Source organism: Mus pahari, chromosome 2, assembly GCF_900095145.1.
Source record: "Mus pahari chromosome 2, PAHARI_EIJ_v1.1, whole genome shotgun sequence".
In the NCBI taxonomy this organism is placed as follows: domain Eukaryota; kingdom Metazoa; phylum Chordata; class Mammalia; order Rodentia; family Muridae; genus Mus; species Mus pahari.
The window spans coordinates 82093520-82113347 of record NC_034591.1 but is presented as its reverse complement, the minus strand read 5'-3'; the positions used below and the strand labels follow the sequence as shown (position 1 = coordinate 82113347).

General features: G+C 35.7%; 1 protein-coding gene across 2 annotated transcripts in view; it reads right to left on the bottom strand.

Moving 5' to 3' along the window:
• Nucleotides 1-19828, bottom strand: part of Grid2 (glutamate ionotropic receptor delta type subunit 2) — a 1393897-nt gene that overhangs the window by 731582 nt on the left and 642487 nt on the right. For both annotated transcript variants that reach the window (XM_029535429.1, XM_021188898.2), the window contains exon 3: nucleotides 473-757. In XM_029535429.1, the coding sequence (XP_029391289.1) occupies nucleotides 473-757 (285 nt within the window). The remainder of the gene's footprint in view (nucleotides 1-472; nucleotides 758-19828) is intronic.

The following is a 19828-nucleotide window of genomic DNA, read 5'->3' as shown; positions in this document are numbered from 1 at the left end:
TCTCTCTCTCTCTCTCTCTCTCTCTCTCTCTCTCTCTCTCTCTCTCTCTCTCTGCCTTTCTGTATCTACTACCATCCTAATTCCTCCCCCAATGCCAGACATAAACTTTATACTAAACTATGTGTGGCTGGTCCCTTAGAGGGAAGGGATGCCTCAGCATAGGACCGCAAAGACACCCCTTTCCTGCACACCTGACTGGGCATCCACCAAACATATTCCTTCTCTCATTTTTATAAAACACAACAGGTGTGTCTTACACACTCCAACGGGTATTTATGTTTGCATTATTTAACATAAAGCGCAATCTCAATAGCATTGAAAATATGTCTTCTCCTTGTTTGTTGCTGTGAAGTACAGTAGAAACAAGAAACCACAAATGATTAGTATGGTCCTTCAGATCTTTGGGGATTTAATGAATTGGCTTCTCATGCAAACATTACCTTATGAAACTCTTCAGATGGCAAACACTTACCGTATTCACTGTCATAGAAGATAATAAATTTCTGCCACGCATACTCTGTGACTACTCTTAGGATGACTTCATTCAAGTAGACAGGTGGACGAACTGAAAGAGTATAGTCATCATTTCTGTTGCTCCGGGTGAGGCCACAGCCACTTCTTGGGGTTCCAGCTGTTGAGCGCTGAATGAAGAGGTGGGGAATGTGCATTGCATCTGCCAAAGATTGGAGGGACCCAGCTGATGTGCAACCAATGGAGCTGACCAAGGCCAAGATGCCCTGGTTCATAAGTTCACATGCTGCAAGAGAGCACAGTAATGCCAAGGTAAGTGAGTTTTGTAGGATTTCTACTTTCTCAGAAGCAATGGTTTACAGAGTCATGTAATGTACACATTTTAAAAATACATAAACGTGCTGAATGAAAACATTCCTTTAATTAAGAAGTGATGGAATGCAGTTCAATAATTCTGCTTCCCTTAGCTCTGTGGTGCTATGTAAACTTCTTTTGGCCCAATCTGGCCATATTAAAAGGGCCAAGTGGCCTGAACCTAGATAGATTATTTCAAGGATTAGAAATAAACTGACATCTATCATTTGTCTCTCATACAGTAGAAATTCAACTAGTGGCAGCTAAACTTGTATAATTATTGTTTCAGGATTCACAGGAATACCTGCCTAGTATATAATGCAAGCTTTTAGAAAGTAAAATGTTTAAAGGGGTGGGCCATAAGGGAGACATAGAGTTGGAAGGAGAAAATTTTGACCACTATAGGTCTCCAAAATGGTTGACATTTGCTCCCTCAATAAACTAGAAAAAAATGAAATATTTTGTCATTTTTCTTAAAAAGTCAACAGACAAATGAAATACTAAAATTTACCAAAAATCTTATTCTGGCATCTATATGAGCAATTTATAGTTGCTACTATCTACTTTACAATTGATGTGCATTTACTTAGATTTTTCTGCTGTGTATGTAAATTTATTTACCTTATATTTAAAACTACGTCTAATGTCCCCCAATGGAGGAGCTAGAGAAACATTTATGTTTTAAATAATTAGCTGGTATAACTGATTTTGCTTTTATTTCAAATTTTTGGCTGTCTAAGCTGACATTCTCAAAATTTAGAATTTATTATAGGTTAGTTTATAGAATCATTAAGAACTTAAACAAGAAAAAGGCTAAAGTCTTCTATGTAATTAATTGGCAATTTAATGAATGCTGATTTGAAGGATAATCTGAAAGAAAGCTAAGCACATGAGTACCATGTATATTTACTGTTACTATCAGTGAGTAATTCCATGCATACTATCATGTTAATACATAATCATTGGGAACATATTTTCAAGCACTGACTCATAAGAGGTTACATGGACTTCAAATCCATGTGAGCAATGACTTTTGAGTGCAGTGCATTTAAAGCATAAGAGGTTCAGGTTGAAGTTTTTGAAAAAATATCACATATTCTTCTCATGATCATAACTTTACCATCATGGACAGTACTAGGAATTTAGATTCATTATTAGTTTCAAAGAATGTATGCAAAAAGCCCAGTCAAAAGTTGATTTCATTTCTATGGTAAATAAGGCATTACCAATTCACAAATGCAAATGCAACCAATATTTAAAATTTTTATATAAAAGCTTGGCTCATCTAACATAAGAAAAGTGTTTTAATGTATACACAAATGAATTCAAATCAGGCATTATAATTGTTACAAGTGTCCAAGTAAACAGTAGTTTTAAAACTTAAAGCACAGAAGTTATAAAATTCTATTTTTCAAGGAAACACTTGAGTTTATTTATTATATATTTTCATGTCTGATACTATAAGAAAATTATTTGGTTTCAGTCTTTAGAAAGATAAATTTACAAAGTAACATATTAACCATGCACAGCTTCAAAATGTGTTACTTCATATATTAGGTAAGGTAAAGTGTTTATTTCCTCTGACGCTTCTACATGGCAGTCCATTAATGAGAAAACTCAGGGCAGGAATCCAAGACAGGGTCCTAGAGTCAGGTATTGAAGCAGAAGGCATGGGTGATCACTACTGATTGGATTGTTCTCCATGCCTTGCTCAGCCTGCTATCTTCTTTGTTAAATACAGTCTTATTTATTTTTCTCTTATGTTTTAATGATATTGTTTCCTAACTCCTCCCATATTCTCTTCAACTTGTTTCCTGTTATAGGGATAGACATACAAAAGCATAGAGACAAAAGGATTCATAAAACAGCCTTCAGACTGGCAAAATTTTAGTGCGAGATGACCCTGAACTTCTAATTTTTCTGATTCTGCATCCCAAGTGCTGGTATTATACCTATGTATTGCTACATTTGGTCTCTATTTTATTATTATTTTTATCTCTTTCTATGTGTAACACATAGATGACTTATAAATTATTTTAAGGCAACTGTTTAGTATGACCATCCTATTGCACATATTAGCAGGAGTAATTGAAATATCTATACATGATCAAAATAGGAATCAACAAACAATAGAAAATGCATCAGGTTGAAATTATAATTTAGAGAACATGCAGTTGAAGAGTGGAAAGCAGCTATAGCTGCTATGCTATGTCTTATTGATGAGGTGACACCCTAGAACAGTATTCTAGAAAAAGATTCTAAGACTCATTAAATCAAAAAACCACTAAAATCAGTTCGTGAAATTTTTAGCAGGGAGAGATTGAAGAGTTGCAGCCTGTGAGTACTGAATGTTCTTTCTTCTTATAAAATTTCTAACCTGTACAAACTGAAGGAAAGTCTGGTGATAAGTAATGGCCCAAGATTCTTTCTACCTTTCATCACAGAAAGCAAACAAGATACTATTTCATCTGTTACTTCAAAATTATATGTGCCTGAGAACAGATGGAATTCTCTGTCAGGAAAAAGTCTCTAGAGTTTGTCTATTGTTAGGACAAACAAAAACAAACAAACAAAAAACCCAGGTTGCTCTAATTTGCCTATATGTTGCTTTCAGAAACACTGACCAAAAGGGACTTTGGGGAGAATTTACTTTACTTACAGGTTGCAGTGTATCATCTAATGCAACCAAAGCAGGAACTCAAGTGTTGAAGCAGAAGCCACAGAAAAGCACTGCTCACTGGCTTACACCCCATGATTTGCTCTGTTTACTTTCTTATACAGCACAGGACCAAGTTACTAAGGAATGATATCTTCCACAGAGGGTTGGGCCTTCCCAAATCAATCAATAAACGTCTCTCAGACATGCCCTCTTTCCAGTTTCATAGAGGCAATTCCTTAGCTGAGATAATATCTTCCTTTCTGACTCTAATTTGTGTCAAGTTGACGAAAATCAGCCAGCACAAATGTGTTTTCATTAAAGCCAGAAAAAAAGAGGTTACCTGCTCAATTGGAGTGGAACTGTTTTGGAACTGTTTGACTCCAAAACAGTTCCACTGAGGTCCATGAAACACCGTGTCTCTAGGAAAACCTACTGTTGACTCTTCAAGGTCTTAAAATACAGAGGAATCTAACTGTTCTGCCACAATCTTAGTCTGTTTGTCCTAGATAAAGCCATACTGTTTATGGGGCATAAACCATAGTATTTGAGGAGAAGGTAGAAACTTATTGGTTTACATGGGGATCAAAGACAGTTTATGTTTGACAGGAACTTCAAATCTTGACAGTTCAAACACTGGATCATTTAGTTGTGTTTCCGAAGAATTCAGTTAACAGCACATGAGAAAGTTGGAGGGAACTGTGTTGGGAAGGACATAGGAGCTTCTGTGTGTCTCCCCATTGAAGTCAAGGACTTCTCAGTGGCATATTCATTTCACTGACACATTTCTTTATTTACATTTGAAATGTAAACAAAGAAAATATCTAATTAAAAAAGGAAAAAAGTAAGATGTACAATGCATATAGAAACTTAATCTCAATTTCGGTATTGTTGGAGGTGGGATCTTGGGTACCCAATAGTTTCATAAAATTTTATCTTCAGAAAAGAATTAAGGTTGAAAATTAATCATTCTAAAAGAATGGATTTGGTACCTCTGTCCTCTCTTGTCCTTCTTTCTCTGATTTTTATGTATGTGACTCTACTACCAACCATTTGCATCAATATACCCAGACCATATGCAACAGCTTCTTGGTTTATAATGCCATCTGTTTTTGATTTTATATCAGAGATGCTTGGAGCATGTTCTAGTTGCTGAAAGAGCACACCTTGTAAAAATTATTTTTATAACAGCATTTGCAATCAGCAACACTTTGTTACTTTTGGACACAAGCAGTTATAGAAATGAACTTCTTAATTCTATATTTCAAGTCAAATGATGTTCACATACACTGTTGTTCCTATTTCTAAAGCTATGCACCTTGTTTTGTTTTGTTTTTTGTTTTTTTTCCCCTTAGTGGATAAGATGATGTTAAAAGTAAGATGTACTCTTTGGTTGGTGTTTCAGTCTCTGGGATCTCTGGTAGCAGAGGATGGCCTTGTCAGACATCAATGGGAGGAGAGGCCCTTGGCCCTGTGAAAGCTCAATGTCCCAGTGTAGGGGAATGCCAGGACAGGGAAGTGGGAGTAGGTGAATTGGTGAGCGGGACAAGTGGTGGGGGGATAGTGGGTTTTCATGGGGGAAACCAGGAAAGGGGATAACATTTGAAATGTAAATAAAGAAAATATCTAATAAAAGGGGGGGGGGAGTAAGATGTACAATGCTTGTAGAAACTTAATCCCAGTTTCAGTATTGTTGGAGGTGGGATCTTAGGGCACCCAATAGTTTCATGAAATTTTATCTTCAGAAAAGAATTAAGGTTGAAAATTAATCATTCTAAAAGAATGGATTTGGTACCTCTGTCTTCTCTTGTCCTCCTTTCTCTGTATCCCTTTTCTATCAGATGACAAGAAAGACCATCCTCCATTTTAGGGTCTTGATTTTGAATTTCTCAGCTTTCAGAATAATGACAATTGACTACTTTTATAAATTTGTCCATTAATTATTGTTAGGGCAGCAAACGAAAGACTATTAGATTATGAAAGACTGAACTTTAGGGTTCCTCACTTCTATTTTCTCTGTTCAATAATCTTCAGATACCAATTAAATGCATATCTTTCAGTAGCTGGCCTTTTGATAAGATCATATTACCTATGGGTGGTGTGTTTTAGTTGTTTTTAGACACATTTTCTCAAGAGTCATTTACTATGGGTTATTTTAGCTAATTTAAGTGAAGAAATGTGAATTCATCAATTAATATTGATTTCCATATAGTTTTAACTAAACATAAAAGGTGTTTATAAGTAATTTAAAGAATTTACACAAATCATTTCTACCCCTTTTCCTGTTATGTATGAGTAGAGTATCTGTCTTTAGTGATCTTTTTGTTTATTTGGTTTTGATACTCACTTTGTGTAGGTTACAAAGCTTTTTTCCTGCAGCAATCAGAACTAAAAAGGATCAGCTTGTCTCAAGCAAAACCCTCCCTGCCCTACACTCATAAAGGAGCTTCAGCTGGCAAATGATGCAGCAAGGAAATCTAAGAACCAAATGCATGGAAAATGTTATCTTTGTTAAAAAGCCCAGTTTTGTCTTCATAATCCAATGTAAGAAAGAGTGAAGATTAAACAGGATTTTGGTAACAATGATATTTTACATTGGATTGTACCTCTAACTTTGAAACTTTACACATTGTGTTATAGATTATATGTTGTCATTATAGATATTATTGATTATTCTAGTCTCAAAATATATAAGGGTCCTCTGGAGCAAGCCAAGCTGCCCTGGGCAGCCTGCAACCCTCTCCTCACTTCCACATCTCCTCTCACCTTTATCAGACCTGTGGGCCTTGAACCATACAGGTAAGCTTTCCTAACATCACCTATCTTTCTTACTCACTGAGCTCTGTGGGGTAAGCTGAGCTGCCTGAGCAGCCTGCCATCACTGGGGGACCTCCATTCCACTGCCACCTCTCTCTCTGCCCAACTTCATCAGACCTATGGCTCCTGATTCAAACAGACCTACATTTCCTGAACCATACAGCCCATCAGAGGCCTGCCACACTAGGACCGTCAAGGCTAAACCCGTTCCCATTACCTATGAGAACAGCAACATTCAGGGATCAAAGCCATCCAGATGTCTAAAGGTCCTCCAAAGAACACAATCAACAAAAGTTAGGACAATATGACTGTATCAGAGCACAGCTATCCTACTACAGCAAGCCCTGGATATCCTAACACAACTGAAACTCAAGAAAATGACCTTAAATTCAATCTTATAAAGATAATGGAGTCCTTAAAGAGGGAATGGATAACCCTTAAAGAAATACAGGAAAATACAATCAAACACATACAGGTCTTTAAAGGAGAAACAAATAATTCCCTTAAAAATATAATGGAAAATACAAATAAACAGGCGAAAGAAAGAAAGTTTTTCAAGACCTGAAAGTGAAAATAGAAGCAATAAACACACACACACACACACACACACACACACACACAGACACACACAGACACACACAGACACACACACACACACACACTCCTGGAAAAGAAGTACATAGGGAAGAGAACAGGAGCAACAGATGGAAGCATAATCAACAGAATACAGGAGGCAGAAGACAGAATCTTAGGTCAGGAAGATACAATAGAAGAGAATAATACATCAGTCAGAGAAAATGTAAAATCTAAAAATGTTCCTGACACAAAATATCCAGGAAATCTAGAATACCATGAAAAGACCTAACACTTGATGCTCATCAATAGAAAAATCTACCAAGGTGAGATCTCAATTCTTCACGCCTATGCCTCAAACACAATGGCACTCACATTTGAAAAAGAAACATTGCTAAAGTTTAAACAGCTCATTGAAACCCAACATTAATAGTGAAAGACTTCACCACACACACACACACACACACACACACACCCCTCAACAATTGACAAGTTATCCAGAAAAAAAAAAAAAACAACTCTAAAAAGAGAAATAACAAAACTAATAGACAAGTACCTCTATCTCATGTCAGCAATTTAAAAATACATCTGAAAGCTCTAGGAAAAAAAGAAGCAAGCACACCAAGAAGGAGTAGAAGGTAGGAGATAAATCAGGACTGAAATCAGTTAGAAACAAAGAAAACAATACAAAGAATCAAAGAAAGCAAGATCTGGTTCTTTGAGAGAATCAATAAGATACACACACCCTTAGGCAAGCTAACCAAAAGACAGAGGGACAGTGGCCACATAAACAAAATCAGAGATGAAAAGTGAGACATAACAACTGACACTGAGGAAATTCAAAGAAGCATTAGCTCTTACTTGAAAAGCCTGCACTCTTTGTAATTGGAAATTCTTAACATAATGGACAATTGTCTAGACAGTTAGCAATTGCCAAGGTTAAATTAAGATCAAGTAAGCTGCCCACTCTCTCTTTGTCTATTCTATATAGGACTTGAAATTCTAGCCAGAACAGTAAGAAAACTAGAGCAGCTCAAAGGGATACAAATTGGAAAGGGATAAGTTAAAGCATCGCTATTTGTGGATAATTTGATAGTATACATAAGTGACCCCCAAAATTCTACCCGTGATCTCTTACAGCTGATAAATATCTTCAGTATAGTGGCTGGTTACAAAATTAACTCAAAGAAATCAGAAGCCCTCCTTTATACAAGCAATAAACAGAGAAGGAAACTAGGGAAAACACCCCTCACAATAGTCACAAATAGTCACAAATATAAAGTACCTTGGTGTAACTCTAACCAAGCAAGTGAAAGATCTGTATGACAAGAACTTCAAGTCCCTGAAGAAAAAAAAATGAAAAAGATATCGGAAGATGGAAAGATCTCCCATGCTCATGGATTATTAAGGTTAACATAGTAAAAATGGCCATTGTTCCAAAAGCAATCAACAGATTCAATGCAATCCCCATCATCATTCCAACACATTTTTTAAATAGACCTTGAAAAAGCAATTTTCAACTTCAACAAAACACCCAGGATAGCCAAAACAATCATGAACAATAAAAGAACTTCAGGAAGAATTACCATCCCTGACTTCAAGCTGTACTGCAGAGCAATACTGATAAAACCTGCATGGAATTGATACACAATCATATAGGTTGATCAATGCAATCAAATGAAAGACCCAAAAATAAACCCACACACTTATGGACACTTGATTTTTGATAAAGAAGCCAAAACCATACAATATAAAAATGAATGCATCTTCAGCAAATGGTGCTAGACTAGCTGTATTTATCTACAAGTAGAATGAAAATAGATCCAAACTTATCACCCTGCATGAAACTCAAGTCCCAGTGGATCTAAGACCTCAACATCAAACTGGATACCCTGGTGGAGCAATAGGGACACCAACCTAACCACAAAACTTTTGAACCCAAATTTCTCCTGTCTACTAGAAGTGTATGCACAGGAGATGGAACAGAGACTGAGGAAATGTTCAACCAAAAACTGGCCCAACTTGTTACTCATCGCAAGGGTAGGCACCAATACCTAACACTATTAGTGATACTCTGTTATTTTTACAGACAGGGAGTACAGCATTGGCTTCTTCTGAGAGACTCCATCCAGGAGCTGGCTCAGACGGATGCAGACAACCACAGTCAAAGAGTGGGTGGGGATTATTATTGAAGAGTAGGAGGAAGGATTGCAACTCTGAAGGGGATAGGAACTCCACAGCAAGACCAACATTGTCAACTAACCTGGACCCTTGGGCTGTCAGAGACTAAATCACTAACCACAGAACATACCTAGGCCTCCTCACACATACTTAAAGGGGGTATCCCAAATGCTACAATTGGAGTGGAGGTTATCCCAAAAGCTGTTGTCTGAACATGGGATATGTTCTTCTAGCTGGGCTGCCTGGTCTGGCCTTAGTGGGAGAGGATATGCCTAGCCTTGCAAAGAGTTGATTTGCCAGGATGGAGGAATACTCAGGGGGACTTCCATCCACTTTGAAGAGAAGGGGAGGGGTATAAGAGGAAAGAGTATAGGAGTGTGTAAAAGTTAGGGGGCAGTGAGAAACATGTAAAGGAATACGTAAAAATAAAAAATAAAAATAAAGCTATAAGAATGGGTTTTTCATGTTTTTAATGATGAAGACACTCTAGATGTTGAATAGGTAGATATATTTCTTCTGATTTTTAAATAGTATGCCTTGTTTATCAAATAGGCACAAGATCAGTGCTTGGATCTTTAGCTGCACATAAGAGCTTAGCGCTGTGATCTAAATATTCAGAGAAAGTATCTCCGAGACAAGCTGGCTAGATAGGCTAGTCAAAGCTGTGAGCTCTGGCTTCAGTATGAGGTCCTGCCCAGCAAATAAGGTTGAAAGCCAAAGCAAAAGTCACTGGTCATCAACCTCTGCCATCCCTATGTATGCTTACACATGTATACATATACCTGTATATATGTGTGACTCTCAATAGATAAACATACATACAGGCAAATATACCATATATGTCAAAAAGTGAATTTTAGAATAATAAAAAATAGTTAATCTTTATATTATGAATAAGACAAAGAACAAGTAATAGTTACATCACAGGTGACAACATAAGGGAGATATTTGAGGCTTTTGTAAACCCACAGGAAAATATGAATATTCAATTATAACAAGAAAAAAAATGTTAGTTCTTGGTCTGGAGGTTGAGGCCAGAGCTAGAATGGCTGCCTAGTTCACAGGAAGTCATTGGTCATTGTGGATTAACAACCAAAAAATGATTATTAAAGTAGTGCTATATGCTTATCACCTGTAATGTTGGTTTAAAACAAATGCTGTGAAGGCTACACTGTTATAGGAAGCATATATGATTATATTATTTTTCCACTGATGTTTGGAAATAAAGAATGTTTTCATGTCAAAAAAAAAAAAAAGAAATGTCTTGGTTTCAAAGTTGTTTCTAAAGTATATAACTATATGTTTTAACAAATTATATCCTATGAAAATATATACCAAATAGTCCTCTAAAATCTACATTGTGTTAGAGCTTCAGGTGTAGCTAGTAAGTAGGAATGCTTGCTCAGTATGTAAAAAGCCCTATATTCAGCCTTCCGGCCCAGAAACTCAGGCATGGTGGTAAAGTTCTGAGACAGCAGCAGTTGGGAGGTGGAGACAAAAGTCTCAGTGGTTCAAAATTAGGTTTAGCTAATTAAGGAGTTTGAGCCCTGATATGTGAAGCTCTGTCTCAAAGGAAAATGTGTTTAAGTTTGTGAATTTGAAATAATATAACTAGTAATCTGTCCATTTTGCCTTTTCAACTGTGGCCATCTTTGTACAGTAACATTATTAAAACACAAAGGTCACCTTTACTGTCATCTTTCATCCACCTGCCTCTCCATTTGAATGTGCTTAACACTAACTGGTACTTGTACCTGAAACTATTCTTTCCTTGAAATGTCCTTCTGTTTCTTCACCCAGTCTCATATCTATTAATGCAATCGATAAAACTTGCCAAGCTAATATGATTGAACAGTTCTCAGCTTACTCCTCACCCCCTCCCCCAAATCATTACACCATTCCAATGTTGTGAAAGCTCTTCAGCAAAAGGTAGAGACACTATTGTAACTAAAGAAGACTAAGGATGAATGTCAGACAAATAAAATGTGGCACCCCAGCAGGATTAGGAGAGGATAGAAATTATAGGTGAAAAGCTAATGAACCATGAACAATATAATTCAGTTAACAGTATGCATCACATTAACAGATTGTTCACCATAATTTAACTATAGCTGTGTGGAAATTAGTATTAAAGAAATCTCGGTGAGGAACATGGGAGGGTTCTTCTGGAAATCTAATCCTACTTCAAAATCAAACCCAAATAACTGTCAATAGCTTGGAAAGAGCCCACCCTCTCATGAGATTCTTCCAAGCCTGTCCCTATGTACACATACCCACATCTCCTTGCTCTGGCTTCCCATGACTCTGCACATTGTGCTGCTATGATGTGATCTCTATTGTATACTACTAATTCAGCAGTCTATATAAGTAAGTGGTTTTGACATATTAACAATCCAAGATCTTCTGATTTAAAGACAAGCTCTTCATAGCATTTTCATTTATTTTTATCTTAAAACAAATTTTAAGTGGTATTTTGTGATACGGAAGGTTGTAGATTTTGAATTTTGTTTTGCAAATATATTCCAAAGTACTTTATACATTTATACAGATGGCAAATTGCACTTTTGATGTCTATTTTTCCTTTTGAAATACAGAATTTTAGTTGGCATACTGTGACATTCTATTATAACTTAGTCGCACGTGTACTAGCTTCCATGTTTGTAGATTCTGTAGGATTTTCTGTATATGCAGTAGTGTTGTCTTCAACTGACAAGTTTTATCTCTTCCTTTTTGAGTGATACACTCGTAGTTTTTTTCCTTTTGTTTTCTTTTCCTTTCCATGTCTTACTGGACTGGCTATTACAAAGAAGCCAATGTTGAATAAATGTAGTGTAGATCGCTTTAGTTGTTTGTTTGTTTTATTCTTTTGTTTGTTTAGTTTTTTTTCCCTTATAATTTGACAAAAAAACTCTTGACAGGTATTTCGATCATACTCCTTATAATGATAAGGAAGTTTTATTTTATTTCAGAAACCAGTTTTCCTATGACTCATGATACTGGAAGTTTTTACTATGAATTAATGCTGATGCTATTTGTCATATATGATTTGGGGATTAGGCAATTGTTTCTGGATAAACAACTAGAGGAATGTTTATTAGGGAAATTCTTTTCTTCCACTGTTAGTATTCCTTTGTTTTTTGTAGCTTTGTTTTGTTTTTCTTTGCTTTTACTTATTTTTTCTTAGGTATTTTCTTTATTTACATTTCAAATGTTATCCCTTATCCCATCCTCTCTCCCCCTGCTTCTATGAGGGTGTTTTTGTTGTTGTTTATTTCTAGGTTTACATCCTCATTTTATTTCTCCCTTTCAAGTTAGCATATCTGTAGGTGTTAGCATTTTCAGGTCTTGTTTATATTGCCTAAGTAGATTGTGTATGTGTGTTTTTAAAAACAGAACTTGTTTTAAAAAACAAAACAAACCAACTTTTTAAAATTAAAATATAATTATTGTTTGCCTTTTTCCTTTCTGGCAACTGTTTCCATGAGTCACTTCCCCACTCTCTCTCAAATGTATGCTTTCTATTTTCCATAAGTGCTGCTGCAGTGTGTTTGTGTGACCACGCATATGTGTGCATGCATGTGTGCGTGTTTGTGTGTGTGTGTGTGTGTGTGTGCGTGCATGTATGAACTTAAGGCGACATGTTAGTTATATGCTTGTTAGAATTCACCAGTGAAACTTTTGAACCTAGATTTTATAACCACAAAGTTTCATTTAAGGTAGTTATAGGGATATTATACTCTATTTCCTCTTGGGTGAGCTTTGGTATATTGTACATCTTAAAGAACTTTCCCTTTTGATCTACATTGTCAAATTTGCTTTCATTAAGGGGTTTGTAGCATTCCATGCGGTAATTTACATAACTCTTTGTTCCTGATCAATTTGCCTAATTGCTTAGCAATTTATCAATTTTCTCAAAGAAAACACATTTGATTTCATTGATTTTCTGGTTTTCTTTTTGTTCTTGTTCATTAACTTCCATTCTGATCTTTGTAATTTCTTTTCTTGAGTTTGAATTTATTTTGAACTAATTTATTTAAATGTTCCTCTGTTTAGTCCTTTAAAAAAGGTTTGCTTTTATTTTAATTTTGTTAGGTGATTGTTGTTTTGCCTGCATATATGTGCATTGTGTGTATGTGTGGTGCCTATGGAGCCCAGAAGGAACCAAAACTTCTTGCACTGGAATTAGACAGGTGTGAGCTGCCATGTGAATACTGGGGACCAATCCCTGCCCCCTGTAAGTGCTGCCAAATGCTCTTAACCACGGAATCATCTCTCCAGCCATGTTATCTTATTTAAATCTCTTTCGGAGTATTTCCTCCTTTTACGCATAATAACTACAGTGATTTTTGCAGTACATTTTTGCTAATGCACATACATAGCGAGTGAGTCAGTATACATTTTTTGTCTTCCTTCTGATGGATGATAGATAGCCTCAGGTCATACCGCCAACTTGCGCAGCCTGCTGATTCCCTCCTGACCTAGTCCTGCTCAGTTCCATGTAAGCACAAGGAAGTGAGAGGAATCCATTCACAGGAAGCAGCTGTGTGCCATTTCCAATGTACCCGGAAGCAGTGGCATTCACTAGTAATAGGACTAGCATAGGTAAGCTGAGCACGGAGACTCTCTTCTGCTTTCACTTTCATATGTGTTTTGCCTACAGAAGACCTCAATGTCTTAAAAGTGTCAATGCATTATCCTCAACAATGTGTTAAAGCACAATAGTCATTGTTGCATCCTTGGTACTCCTTGGAAGCTTTGGCAGTTACAGTGTATCAGCAAGCCTGCTACCATTTGGAAGCACTCATTTTTTTTTTTTTAAGTGCCTGGGATTTTATTTTCTTTAAAAAAAATCTCATTTGAAAATATATGCTTCACAAGAGACAGCTATATCAGGGTCCTGTCAGCAAAAATCTTGCTGGCATATGCAATAGTGTTTGGGTTTGGTGGCTGTTTATCTCTTGTGAGGTTATGCCAGTGCCTGGCAATTACAGAAGTAGATGCTCACAGTCATCTATTGGATGGAACACAGGGCCCCCAATGGAGGAGCTAGAGAAAGTACCCAAGAAGCTAAAGGGGTCTGCAACCCTATAGGAGGACCAACAATATAAACTAACCAGTACCCCCGAGCTCGTGTCTCAAGCTGCATTTGTAGCAGAAGATGGCCTAGGCAGCCATCATTGGGAGGAGAGGCCTTTGGTTTTGCGAAGATTATATGCTCCAGGGGAATGTCAGGGCCAGGAAGCAGGAGTGGGTGGGTTGGAGAACAGGGTAGGGGGAAGGTAATGGGGACTTTCGGGATAGCATTTTAAATGTAAATGAAGAAAATATCTAATAAAAAAAAGAAAATATATGATTTCAGTGATATTGAACTAGGCTTTTTGTGTTTTATTTTGTTGTTTTAAAATATCTGTTCCAGTTCAATGTAATTTTTGGGAGCTATCCAAACTCCTAACTATTATAATGTAGTATATTTGTCTCAATGCATTGTAAGGTGATTTTAATTTTTTGTCCTCAGTCTTTAATTTGTTACTTTACCATAATGAAGTTAACTTGGCAGAAGAAAGGAGGACTCACTTACCGATAATAAATCCCTCACTTCTATCTCTGCACATTCATAATCACGTGTCAAGTAGCATGAAAGGCACTTGAATATATTCTCCGTTGTCCCATGACATCTGTCTCCACATTGCAGTTTCCTTATGTCGTTCAGCCCAGTGTAAGAAGCACTTTTGTTTCACTAGGGAGGAAGGCCTATGTGCCTTACAATCTCTCTCTCTCTCTCTCTCTCTCTCTCTCTCTCTCTCTCTCTCTCTCTCTCTCTTTCTCAGGGTAACACTGCTTTTCCTGTAGTTTCACTTCATGTATTACAAAGCCAGCATCTACTGTGATTTATGACTTGGAATGCTTTCCAAAGTTGTACCCAGGAACTTTGTTTTAATAATATAAGTCACTCATGCAAAGAAACGTTTTATTTGCAATACTAATAACATAATTAAAGCTTTTGTGATTTTTGCAACCTCATCTCTAAATTTTATGGCTCCACTGGCACCTCAGACACATATGAAGTAAACCATGGCCATTCTGTCCTAGAAATTTCATGGCTTTAACAGTTCACTATCCAAGACCAAACTCTATTTTATGTTGTCATTATTTACTTGATTCTACTCTTTTACCTGAGGCTCTTGAACTATAGTATATTTACTTAGAAGAAATGTAGCTAAATATGTGAATATCACACACATTCAAGTAAGCTCTGTGCTGTGTAACTTACATTAACATGAATTGACTGTGGAAACATAAAACAAGGAGATTGTCTGTTAAGTGTGGCCAGAAGAGTACCTCTCATGGTTCTAAAACAGTGGTACTCAACCTGTGGGTTGAGTCCCCACTTGGGGGCTGCATAGCAGATATCCTGCATATTATATATTTGCATTATATTTCATAACAGTAGCAAAGTTACAGTTATAGAGTAGCAACAAAAATAATTCTATGGTTGGAGACACCACAACATGATAAACTTTATTAAAGGGTTAAAGCCTTAGGAAGGTTGAGAACCACTGATCTACAACCACAAACATTGTATGCTATGTGCTGTTATCCTGGGAGATTGTGAAATCCTTAGGTGGTGTGTCCTAGCTCGAGGAGGTAGTCACTAAGGATGCATGTTGAAGGTTTTCCCTGGTCCCCAGTAGCTCCTCATATTCCATTTCGTGTTTGCTATGATGTAAGGTATGTCATCTCTCACACTCCTGATGTATATTCTCCCCAAGCACATGGAGCCAATGAAACACAGCATCAACCTTCTGAAACTGTGATGCAAAATACATCCTACCTCAATTATGTCAGAGATGTTGTCCCCAAAATGAGAACAGCAATTAACGCAGTACCACTTTAAAATTAACAGACAATGAGTAAGAAAGGTTTGCTGAGTGAATATCTAAGATATACTTTGAAGGGAGTTTGGTTTGTTAAGTGAGAAGTAATGAAAAGAACACCCTGAGAGGAAAAAGATAGAAAACTGTTTATGAAAAAAAATAGAAAACAGCACAAAACAAACAAACAAACAAAAGCAGAACAGTCCTCCTTTTACAGTCTGAGATAAAACTATGTCAGTCCAAATGGATGTGTTCCCTATAATTTATGTTTGCATTGAATCCTCATGGTGATAGTAGATATTTGGGCTTTGGGAAATGATTACCTTGGAAGGGGAGATTCTCACAACTTAATGAGGTGACCTTAGTGGAATTAGAATTCTCTTTTTATAAAAGCATGATGAGCCTCTTCCATCATGTGCTCACATAAACTAGGCATCTATGAAGAATGATTTGATGCAGTTACCCAAATATTCTTGGATGGGTCTACTAGAACATATCCAACTAATTGGGGTCTATACCCTCAGAAGAAAATGTCTCCTTTAATCATTCTTAAACACTAAGTTAGGTTTAGAGTATTATTTCCATTTTAATAATAATAATAATAATAATAATAATAATAATAATAATAATAATAATAAAACAGATTTAAAAGTTTTGGTAGACACAGGAACCAATTAACTTACCATAAGCTTACTTTGCAATTGACTCATTACAGATAAAATTAAGTTAATGATAAGAAACATGAAAAACAAATTTTACTGAGTCATTAGCATGAAATACCTTTACATATGTGTTATTTTTTTTTTTTAGAAGAGTAACACCAAACACTGAAGGATGTGAGATAAATGTATTAGAAAATTATGTCAATCATGTCATTTCAATTAAAATTTGGAATGTGACAAAAGTTTCTTTTTCAGGAAAAAGGAAGCTGAAAGTTTAGGTTAATGCAGTGATTGTCACCCAGTGGGTGTGTTTTACTTGATTCAACTCTGTAATATCACCTGCTTTGTTCTTTTTGTTTGTCTATCAAAGTTGCTGCCTGATTTTAAGGAAATATTGAGGGAAAGGCAGTTATGTACAGTGAAAAAATGTACAATCTGTAGAATCTTGGATTCTGAATTTAACTAGCATATCAGACAAGTAGGAAGTGAGTTCTGATATAAAATAATACCTCTAGAAAATAATATTGTTTATATAAAATTATAATAGTATTCATGTTAAAAGTTCAAAGCATCATGATGGATCTTACTCTAGTATTTCAAAACAAAAATAAAAGGCTTGAAGAAAATTACAGAGAAAATTATTATTATTATTACCATCACTATTATTATTATTGATGTTACTCTGTATTCATAATTGTATAATAGCATTATAACACGTTCTTTACTTCTTTTTTGGAAGCCACATTGTCATGTAGCCCATAATGGCCTCACATTTTACTATTCTCCTAAGTGCGGGATGAACCCAAGGCTTGATGCATGCCAGAAAAATACTCTGCCATATGAACTAGATCCTCAAAATAATAATGTCATGCTTTTAATGTATTAAAGTATATAGTGTATCCAATTACATATATACTATACATTTAATTTTAAGTATAAATATACTATTTAGATGAGTTAATCTTCCGATATTATAGAACACTGGTGAAAGTGAATGTATTTAATTAAGGAAACATACTTATAATTTGTAGTATGGGATCCATGAATAAAATGGCAATCATGCATGGGAAATTTTAATAGACAGGGAAAGACCAGCCTCAATAATATCTGCCACTATCAGTTTATTCATCTGGAAAATGCAGGTCATAGACATAGACTAGTTTAGACAATCTAAAATATTTGAAAGAGATAAGCTTCTCCATAGGTATAAAACCCATGCTTTCATGGGTTTTAAAAATATAAAACTATATAAGTAAAATCACATTTATTCACAAAGAAGAACATAATGATTTAAGATGTGAATACTTTTATTCTCTCTCTCTCTCTCTCTCTCTCTCTCTCTCTCTCTCTCTCTCTCTCTCTCTCTCTCTCTCTCTCCCTTAACCAGCTAGCATTTTTCTCAAACCCGGAAAAGGCTTTATGCTTCACTCTGTAAATGTAAACGTATTGATGACAGTTTAAAGTAGGGGGAAAATGAAATTCCCAAGGACTTTTGAGAAATGAATACACACTGTTTATCCTGAGTAAAGTATCTAATATTTACTGCATTATCAAGTAAGTATATTTTGAGTATCATCACCTACTGATTTCCATCAAGAAATGTGCTCACATAGGCACTGCTGTGTTCAGGTCCCATCAATTATTTTAGTTATAATATGTGCTTGCAAACAATCACATCTTAATGCCAGTCTCTTTTGATTCAGAACAAAATGAAGTTTCATAATTTCAAATACTTCCCATATGTTGAATGTTTAATTTTCACTTTCTTCTGTCAAAAATAAAGATTGTGTTCTTCAAAGCCAAAAGAGTGAAAGAAAGCCACAGATTACTGCTGTGAGCTAAAAGACCCTGAAGCAGAATAACCTTTGCTCTACAGAATGGACTGTGCAGTACAAAAAGCTACATGATCAGCAGAACTGATACTCTGTTCAGGATAATCTCCATTCAACCAAATTGTTTTATTGGTATATATGTAGAATTTTACTCCATTCTTGTAAAGGTAATAATAATCTAGCCAACAATAATATTAAGTAAAACCTATCTTGTGGCATTGAGAAACAACTCAGAAACTAAAGTATGTGCTTCACAAGCTTGAACGCCTGACTCCCGCCCAGCCTACTGGTAAGGTGGCTCATTCTTGTCATTTCAGAGCAAGGAAGGACAAAATTTGTGGATGCCTTGGAGTTGCTGAGTTCCTAGCCTTATGGTGCCTAGAGTTATGTTCTGGCTGGAACATGAATATTCAAGAGCACACACACAGAGAACACAATTTTTAAAATTCAATGTTAATATATAGCACTGATATTGAAATTGCCTGTTTATGTGATTAAAAAAACATTTTGTAGAAAAAAAAGTCTCAGTTTTCTCCTTTGCACAATTCAACACACTAAATCAACTCTGATATTACTTAAATGTCTGATTTTAAATGTAAATTGGAATATAGATTTTTTCCGTTAGACGCACCCATGGCAATTATTATAGCACTTTCTTTACTTTGAGTCCAAAGGTTAGAGTCAAAATTATCAAGAATTAAAGTTGAAGGTGCATCATAGTGTTGGGTTCCTGTCATTCAGAGATTGTAACTAGTGTGAACTACTTCCATCAAATATGACAAACATTTCAGTGATATTTTCACTATCGAAGAAAAAAAGTTTTTACTGATGAGATAGTGTGCATATGTGTGTTTCATTATTAATCTTGGGAATTAAATATATTTTAAATTTCAAAATAACATTAATATTAAATTTTGGCATAGACAATGTGAATGCTATCATATGAAAGAACTTTAAGTCAAGATTACTCTTAAAATAAGATTTGTTATGGGATTCCTGTGTGTACAGACAAGTTCCTCTCTCCATCTTTCTATACCTGTTTGTTTTTCCCTTTCTTAGACTTTTTTTCTAAGCATTTGTGGGTTTTGTTCTATTCTGATGTGTTTGGTTGTCCATTTACTTGAGGATTAAACCCTATTGCTGAAGACACTGCATACAAGGAGTTGTAGAATATGAAGAAATCAAACTGGTCCTTGACATGAGAGCATCTTCTTCACTGGCACTGTGTATATTGCAATTAGACAAAATTAAGCATCATTCTTACTTATTTGAGACCCCTGTCGACTATAATAAAACCAATTTGGTTTGTAATGTCCACTTGTACCAAAGTATCGTGAATGTTATGGGAATAAAGAACAGCTTTCTGATTCTATTTAAAATCTGATTTACAGCATAGATTCAGTATCT